Source organism: Melanerpes formicivorus, unplaced genomic scaffold, assembly GCF_026170545.1.
Source record: "Melanerpes formicivorus ecotype bairdi unplaced genomic scaffold, bMelFor1.0.p_v2 SCAF_59, whole genome shotgun sequence".
Taxonomy (NCBI): Eukaryota; Metazoa; Chordata; class Aves; order Piciformes; family Picidae; genus Melanerpes; species Melanerpes formicivorus.
The window spans coordinates 3,522,535-3,531,902 of NW_027142411.1; the positions used below are offsets into that span (position 1 = coordinate 3,522,535).

Below are 9,368 nucleotides of genomic sequence, written 5' to 3' on the forward strand. Positions count from 1 at the left end.
AGAGATGGACCACTGGCCTTCAAGTCTAGTTGAGACTGGGGACTAGAGAAAGTGAGCCCTTGCTTCAGAAGGAAATTGTTTCACCCTCCTCTCCCCCTCTTCCCACTTGTCTCATTCTGTACTTGTACTCCCCTGGGTCTTGCTTGCTGCCTGGCTGCTTCTTGGTTCTAACCTCTTGCTCGTTGTGTGTCAGGGTCAGTCCTTGGCCTGGTTTCTTGTCTGGTTTTGCATGAGTATTTATTAGATGAAGAAGAGACTAGAAAGGGACAGAACAGGGAGGAAAATGCTGGGGGCTGCTCTAGGGTCCTATTTGATTCCAGTGGTGGCATTCTGCTTAACATGGGCTAGTCAGAGGCCACCTACCCACAGCTCTTGAGGTTGCTGAGGGTTGTGCACTGTGGGCTGGCCTGCCTGACCCGCTCACTGGGCTGTGTCTTCCCTAGGATTGTGGCTTGCAGCTCAATGATGAGGAGGGCCACCGCTGTTACCCGTTGGAGGGGCACCTGCTCTGCCACAGCTGCCACATCAGGCGCCTCAACATCAAGCTGCCCTCGCACCCGCCGCCCAGCTACCCCATGCACGTCACGGAGCTCTGAGACACTGCCAGCAGGAGAGGAGAGAGCTCTCAATGACTCTAGAGATGAGATCCCAGTAGTTCCCACCTAAACCAGCTATTTATTTTTCCAATCAGAGGTGAAGGGTCCTTTTCTGATCGTGTACATAATGCGTTCCTCTCTCTAGGCATTGCCACCGCACCGCCGTCTACTTGAACAGATCGTCCACCACTAAACTGCAGCTGTCAGTGGCAGCACTGCTGAGAGCAGGGGTACAAAAGGGCTGTTCTGCACTCCCTGCTCACTGCCCTGCAGTGGAGATTTCACCCCAGCAAGGAGTGTAGTTACTTTCCAGAAGTTAGCACCTTATCCTATGGCAGCCAGCACGGTAAGATAAATGCTAGCATTTTAGCTAGTGGGGGTGAGTGCTGCTCTTGGAGAAGGCAGCCTCACGGCCTTTTTAAAAGTTACTTACATTCCCAACAGCAGGGACTAGGGAGCAAACAAGTGACAGTTTCAGCATGGGTCAAATGATGGCATCCTGTGCACAAGCACCAAGCCAGCTTCCCATCCTACAAGGGTCCACAGCCATCCAAGGAGTATTTTAGCTTGTTAAAGAAATACAGCAAGCAGCTCGCTTAAACCCCACCTGACAGAGGAATAAAGCCAAAAGGTTGGCACACACAGGGTCAGAGCAGCTGAAGAAAGTGACAGACCTCTGTAATTGCTGGTGGTGTACAAATGTAGCCATGGTTTCAAAATGCATTCAGATCAAGTTGATGATTTGGCACTTGGCAAAGGATTCCTCTTTCTGTCTGACTGGGTTAGCAAAGGCACACTCACCTTGCTATGACTTCTATACAAGCCTCCATTTGTTACCCACTGCTTCGTGAGTGGATGTTGATACATTATTAAACCCAGAGGGGGACAGTGGGGTTTGTATTCTCTCTTTAGCTCTGTGTTCTTTTCTGGATGTACTTTTGAGCTGATTATGGTGATTGTCTTCCTGGGGCAAACAAAGGAGAGTTGAGCAGAGCTAATGGCGAGTCAGCCCCTTGCCCCGCTGGCGTTTTACAACAAGTATTAGCTGTAGGTAGGATGTACACACTTGCAGACTGTGCATAAGCTTTTACAGTACCCTCAGAGCTCTGGGGAAATATGTCTTCCATATAGGAAGTGAGATGAATCTTTTTTTCCCTATGGTTTGTTTTCTACCATGTGCTGATGCCTTACATGCAAACCACACATCTGTATGTGTGAGAGAGCTCCTTGCCTTCTCAGGAGAATTGATCCAGCCTGCCTGAATTTATAGTCTAAATAAATCCATCATTGCTGTCTTTAACTGTATCCAAAATTACAATAACATGAAGATTCTTCTGCTCCAGAGGAAGTGGGAATGAGGAGAGCAGATCCTCTGCATGTGCAAATTGGGACATTTCTGTGCCAGTCCTCAGCACATCAAGGACCTGCCTGATCCCCTCAGCTGCCATCCACTCTCCTCTCTGGCAGCACCACTGCAGTTCAGTTTCTTATGCTCCAGTGACTTTTTGAAAGCCATTTGTGGTGCCCTTGAAAAGTACAAAGAGCATCCAATGGCCACTAATTCCTAAGTGGAATAATTAACTCCCTTTTGATAGTTTAGAATTTCCTTCTGCAGGAAAAGGGAGAGTGGGGTGGGGGGCAGTGAGAAGAATTCCTCTGAACTGCTGGGTTTCTGTTAGGAAAGGACAAGAGGTACGTGTCCTGAACTGCTGCCAAGCTTCCACTGGCCTAGATTAACCTGCCCTGCTGAATACTCCTTGGCAAGTCAGCTGCTCCTTTAGAAAGTCATCTTCTAATTAAAATCTCTGTTTATAATGAACATACTTAATGTGATAGCCCTCTCCTGCAAAAAATGGCAGTGCAGCCCGTGCCCCATTTCTGACCTGGAGGCCTGGCCTGCACACTGGAGGACAGTGGGAGAGTGCACACTGCTGCACTGGCAGACTTCACCTCTGTCTCCACAGTGACCAGCACAGCCTCGGAAGGAAGTAGTGCAGGCAGGTGCCTCTTGCCCAAACAGCAGGTGCTAGAGAAGGGAGGAATAGAATGGTTTTAATTGGGTTGTCTGACCAGGTCCATTCCTTATGGAAGATATCAGAGCTTCAGGATAAGCTTTTCCTATCAGCTGCAATGCAATACTTCCACCATGTAAGGAAGCTGCTTTGGACCACACAGCTCTGAGCTGGTTTTACTCCCTTGTCTTTACACTACATATTCAGGAGCCCAATGTAAGCAAATAATCATTAAAATACACACAGAAGGTTTGAGTCTGTTCCTGGCAGCAAGTCATTCCTGACAGCAAGTCATCCCGTAACAGTACTTGCTGTACCAGAAAATGCTTTGCATGGAAGCAAAACCTGCACCGGCACAGTGGCCAGAGATGGAGATGACTTACTCTGGTGTTCAGTTCTGCCAGCACCCTCCTTAGCACTTTGCCTCCCTCCCTGCCAACAACTCCTGCCACAGCTTCAAAGGCCAGCATGCTATCCAACATGTACATACCTGCTCTGCTCTTTGGCTTGTGGCCATACTGTAGAACAGAGTCAATTTAATTTCTTACCTTGTCAGTCTCTTGTGGCTCTACTCAGTTCCAGTGTTCAGCATCATCGTGGCAGAAGCCTGAAAGGTAAGGTTTCAGTCTAGAATGAGCAATTGGTTCAAACCCAGGCAGCAGCAGCTGCTGTTGCAGGATTTCCTCCAGGCAGGTGCATTCCATTCTGTGTAATCAAGCACAGCTTCGCTTTGTAGCTTTTGGGAGAAAAACTGCAGCTCCAGTGAAATTGGTCAGGGCTTTTCATGTTGCTTTGGGGGTTTGGTTTTAGTTTAGTTTTGTTTTTTACATGGAAGAGAAAAATAACAACAACTCTGAAGTTGTGCTGTGTAGTGCTGGTGAGAGTCTGTGCACATCTTACCTCTCGTCTGGGGAATTAAGGCCCCGAGAAGGCTTCATCCAGTGCTTTGCTTAAGGAGCCTTCTTATGCTCAACCAGCTCAACACAGATGTAAACCTCACTTTCTGCTGTGATTGTTCCTCAGAAGCCTTTGCTGTGCCTCCAAAATATTTCCCTGAAGTTAAAGCAATAGCAGCTTGTTCTCACTGGCATCAGGGCTGCACCTTTCCCTTTCGGTAAGGGCCGGCACCGGCTCCCCGCAGCACGCAGCCGGCGGGGGCCGCTCGGAGTCCCCCGCCCACGGGGGGGACACGTTCCAAAGAAAGGACCAAAAGACCAATTTGAACACAAACCAGGAGAATGCACTCAGCTAACGGAGCTTTCCGAGAGGGTCTGTTTGGGTTTCTTTCCTTTCCCTTTCACTTGTGTGCACGTGTGTATATATGTTGTAAGGTGGAGCTTCAAAAGGCAAACTTCTTCAGAGGAGCTCTGTAAGACCCGAAATTCCAGAGCAGTTCAGTAAACCAAAGCTCTAAAAGGAGACAAAAAGCTGCTTTCTTGTGTTTCAAGAGAAGTGTAAAAGTTTGTGATTCATCCTGTAACTAATGCCATGACTAGAGTATATAATTTGACTTAAATTAAGTTTTCATTTGAGAAATATTTTCATTTTCTTTAAAAGAATATAGTTTTCTTCCAAGAACTTGGACCGACGGTGATTTGTATGTTGTAGGAAATTCTGTGGATTCCCAGTTTGTATATCATGTAACTAGTTTACATGCTGCAAAGAGACAGTAGGTTAACTATTTTTGTACATATATATACCTCCTTGTAAAACCTGTCCCTGTGCTTCTGTCTTTTTAGCCTCTAGAAGGACTGTGTGGTTCTGTGTTTCAGTGTTTTGATTCCCTTGATTGTTGAAGAAGAAAAAAGAAAAGAGAGAATTGGGAAATGTAGATTTATTTATCTGAAGAAGCAGCTACTTGCTATCATCCTAAGTTATTTAATATTAAAGTCAGAAGTTTCATTTAACCTTAGATGCTATAATCTGCTTTTTTTCCAATAAAGACATTTTGTAGTTTTCTTTGATTCTGTGCTTTGTGGCGTGGAAGCTTTGCCTTTTTGTGGTATTTTGTTTGGGGTGCTTGGGTGTTTTAGGGGTTGCTTTTTTTGGTCTAGGTGGACACTAAAGAGTTTTCCCCTTGTATTGCTTAAGAAATGCCTGACTGATATTAATGGACTGCAGCTGCATTCAGGAAAGATTTTGGTCCTCCAGTGCAAGTGTTACTAATTAAGGTCTAAAATATGCCCACAGCTAATGTTTTGCAGCTGCACTTAGAAAAGAATTTAGCCACACTGGCACTGTTTAATTAGGCTCTAACCAGTCTGGCTAGTTCACATGTATGACAGTCAGTATGGAGGAACACTTCCTTCTCAAGGCGCTCTCGGTGTGTTTCGGAGTGCTCCAGTAGAGAAGCACTTGCCTGGGCTAGGAGCTTGCACAGTTTTGACCATCAGAGCTTGGGCCGAGGCAGTTTCTCAGTTTTGTTGCTAGCTGACAGTAATTCTGAAAGTCTGGCCAGAGCTCTGAGAGGATCCAAAAAAGAAAGGAAAAAAAAGCTTTAAAAGTATGCTTTACCTTTCTGAAGGTCTTTGCCAGCTTCCTTGTCTCCAGCTTCATGGCACAGGTGGGAGCTTGGTCACATTTACCTTCCACATGCAGTCACCCTGCCTTTTGGGCAGGAGGTTCATCAGCACTTGCCTCCAGCTGTGGCCAAAAGTGGATGCCTGGGGAAAGAGGACAAGAGTCAGTTGCTGCCTGGTCTCCTCCTGTTCAGCCTACAGCTGAGCAGGTGCTCCTTCCTCCAGCAGCCAAACATTCACCAGCCTCTACTCGAGTGTGACACCCCCTTCTCCTCCAACGAGGCCTGCCCTGCTGCTCTGCAGCTCTGCCCCCCTGCCTGTGCAAAGTACAGATGACTTCACGTTTGGAACTGACACTTCCTGGTGGTTTTCACACAATGGCCATCTTGGCAACTTTTTTTCCAGCACAGACAGAATGGAAAGAGTTACAAATGCCAGAATTGTTTTAGGGACAAGTCTGCACTTCTGTGCTTCGAAACAGATGTACCACACTCCTACAGGGACCTCACATTGATGTTATTTTCTCACAGTTTTAAAGAATTCATTTCACATGAGCAATTCATGCCCTCCTTCTATAAAAAAAGAGTAAGATCACAGAGGCTGACCACTCTTAACAGTCTCCCACCCCACGGCTGACACAAATGTAGTCAATAACATCTAGGACAGACAGAATTTATACCAGCCCACAAGCAGCTGGGCTGAAGAGAACAGAGGGCTTCAAAATATTAACTGCCCCTTGTGGGCCTCCTTGCAGGAAACACATAGTTGGGAAGTGAACGTACATTCCCTGCAGGAAGGGTGTGAGTCAGGAGCTCACTCCCAGAGGGAAGCACCACAGAAGCCTGCAGTGTTGCAGGACTCCTTGGATGGCAGCTGAGCCACAGGGCAGTGGGTAAGTGGAGGCTGTTGCATGAGGCAAGGTTGCTAAGTCTGTCCTGAAGATGGTTTGGGAGGACTTTGCTACCGCTGCACTGCGCCTTAGCAGCCATCCCCATATCTGCACCCTTGCGGCTGTTGAGTAGAACAAGAGTTGGTTTTGCCCAGGGCTGAACCAGAGGCTCTTGGCTTGTGCTGGGAACCATTAGGAATCCATGATCTAGGTTGATAAGGCTGCCTTCCACTCATGTTACTCAGCTTTTAGTCCCTCTAATTTATGGACTCAAGGTAAGGTGTAGAAGACTTCAAGAGAGCATCTGATGCAACAGCCCCCCCCCCTCCCCCCAGCACAATACATATGTGTGGGTATAGCAATATAGGTGTAACCCTATATATGCAGTACCTTAAGTAGCCCCTTGGGTGTTGCTGGGGAAGCTGAAGTTGCAGTCTCCTTCCCACCACCGCAGCATTTCTTCACGGTGCCAGTCTGACAGGTAATGACAAAGCTGCTCACATTTGGCATTGCAGGCTTCTTTCCAAGACACCAGCTTGCTGGATCACTGATGCCCCTGCCTTCAGCTTCATCCAGCTAAGAGAGAGAGACAGAGACAGAGAGAGAGAGGTTAGCAAATGCAGGGAGGCAAAGACCCAGGGCCCTGCTGCAAACAATGCAAGCAACCTCAGCCCAAGTACAAGAGCTGCAGTCTGCAAAGGTTTTGCGTTGGCACAGCTCTTTGCAAAGGCATTGTTTTGTTTTCTCCTCCATAAACCATCCTCATTTCACTCACTGGGTTACTTACACTAAACACTCTAATCAGTGACAGAGAGCTTGACTTGTGAAGTCTCTTTAAAAGCAGTGGGCAGTAGGCTGCAGTCACTGCCACTCTCTCATCCAAGGATCCAACCCTCCTCACTCTGATTGCAGCAGCAACTTGCAGGTTTCTTCCTGCCCCATTTGCAAGTCTGATTCTATGCAGCCTTAAATAACACTGGATTTAGCTCCATTTATGATCCCAGAGGCTATAACCTCATGCTTGGGATTGGCTGACAGATAAGCTTAGAAGGAGGACCTACTAAGCAAGGTGAGGAAACAGCAAAAGCTGCTGGCTGTTGAGCAGGACACCTCAATCTTTGGGTGCCTAAGCTGGAGAGGAAAGTGTTACCCATTAAGCAGAGGACATTGGTTTCTGGAATAAAATCACAAGTCATCCCTCAGCCACCACTGCTGTGCTCAGCAGCAGCTGAATTATGTACTCTAAAAGCTGTGGAGTTAACCACAATTTTTGGTCAAACACCAGAAGAAAATCTCTTCCTCCTGTTCAGCATTCATCTTATCCTAGTGCCCAGTGCAGTGCTCACCACCCCTTCACCTAACAATGGGACAACAAAACTCATTTGCCATGTTGCTTAAGAGCACACAGTTCTGCTGTACCTGCATTGTCCCTGTGCTGCCAGCTCCTGCCCCAGCAGAAGAAAATGTGTTACATTAGATGGCACAAATCACTTCACAGTCACACACAGCACAGGAGGACAGACTGAAAGCTGTACAAAAAAAGGAAACCATCTGAAAGCTCTTTTGCCAGAAGTGATAAAATTAGTATCTATCCAGGCACACATTTAAGGGCAAATTCTAAGTCTGTGTCACAGCTGGACAAAAATAAACCAACACCTCCCCAACCTCCCACCTTTGTACGTGTCTGGGAAGCCCTCAGCTCACAGCAGTGCATTGGCTCGGCTCAGGAATTCAAGTGGTTAAAAGGACTCTGCCACAAACCCCTGTTCATTAAAATTTGGCACTTTTGAACTATTGCAGGAATGTTCAAGCCAACTGATCAGTTAATTACTGCAACCCTTGGCAGAGCAAATTGAAGCCAGAGGCAGCCCCTGGTGCTTCCAAGTGCAGTAAGTGACCTGGGCAGTTCCCAGCTGCTGTAAGTTGGTCTCGGGCCGCTGAACCTGAGGGATCTGTGCTGATCCACGCTAGGTCAGAGAGTGTCTCCTGCTCCCTGGGAGATGGAGCATTAATGCAGGAAAGAACATCTCATCAAGCTGTGTCTTTTACCACCTCTGTCCTGCAGCTGGAAGCTTCGTGTTTGCAATGCAAGCAGCTTACCAGAGGGGAAGGTGCTTTTGCATCTTACCAACTGAATCCAAGGAGGAAGGTGGAGAAAAACAAAGTTTTCTTTAAAACTTTTCTTGCCCTGTTTTGCAGCACACAGCAGAGAATCTGTGAGGTCAGTGGCTCTGGCAGCCAGCAGCCAATGCTTTGCTGAAGCATGCTGCATTTCACCAGAGAATTTAACTTCAGTTTGTTTTTTCCATTAATCATATCTTCAAAGGTAAAATCTTTTCCTTTGCTGAAAAGCCAAAAGGCAAAGTGCAGCCAGGCACCTACTGCACTGCACTCAGGAATTTCCATACCACCTTCCCAAAACTCCTGTGGCTTTATTTGCACCCCAGGTCCAAGGATCTCCTGCAGCAGGAATTTGCTTGCAGGCTTAGCAGGCAGAGTCAGGGAGTGAAAGCAGGAGGCACCAAGACTGCTGTTTCCCTTGAGTTGGATTTTCTCTTGCAGCCTTGTGCACAAGCAAGCAGCCCAGAACGCAGCACTGCAGGGAGGGTGCTGCAGAGACTCAGCAAGGCTTCCCTGTTGCACAGGAGCGAAGGGGAGCAGGACTGGAGGCAATGTGCCAGCTGCCCTCCCTGCTTGCAAAGGGACAGCACAGGAGCCGCTGGTGGCTCTGTGGTGCAGGAGCAGCCTCCACTCTTCACCAGTTCACTGCACGTGGTCCTTTGCACCTACCCATGCCAGTGGCAAAGGGTCTGCTTGTCTTAACAGCACTCCCACCCCAGCCCCCCAGCCTCACACAACCTACCAGCTCACACAGACACAGCACCGACTCGTGACAAAGCCACAGGCAGAGGTGTGAGCAGGCTGGAGGGCTGCCTTGGGCAGTCAGAGGGAACCAGGCCAGGAGAGATTCCCTGGCAAAGGGTTACAAGAATTTTAAATGACCCCAGTGTTACTCTTTGGAGGGAGGTGATAACAACCCTTGCCTGTACACTTGCATGTCTGCTGGCTCTAGCAGCACACATTATTCCTCACCCCCTCTCCAGCCAGAGTTCACTGAACACCTTGGTTTACCCAGGCAGGAAATTCTTCCTTCCCCAGCTGCAGAGATGCACTCAAGGCCAGACAGCAGAGATGGCAGGAACACGACCTGTGAGCTTTGCTCATTGCAGCCATGGTGGGGCAAGGGCCAGGGGCCAGGGCCAGGCTGCAGCAGCAGATGAGGATCAAAGCCCTGTGCTCTCTTGAGTGCCTGTTAGTAGACACTGTCCTGTAGCCTGCCACAGCTAAGGAG

The 9,368-nt window shown here is 48.1% G+C and overlaps 1 protein-coding gene across 1 annotated transcript in view; it reads left to right on the forward strand.

The window, feature by feature from the left end:
- WTIP (WT1 interacting protein) overlaps positions 1-4,572 on the forward strand; it is a 77,319-nt gene extending 72,747 nt beyond the window's left edge. The window contains exon 8 of the mRNA XM_068161663.1: positions 444-4,572. Coding sequence (XP_068017764.1) covers positions 444-596 — 153 coding nt within the window. The 3' untranslated portion in view covers positions 597-4,572. The remainder of the gene's footprint in view (positions 1-443) is intronic.
- The last annotated feature ends 4,796 nt before the right edge of the window (positions 4,573-9,368 follow it).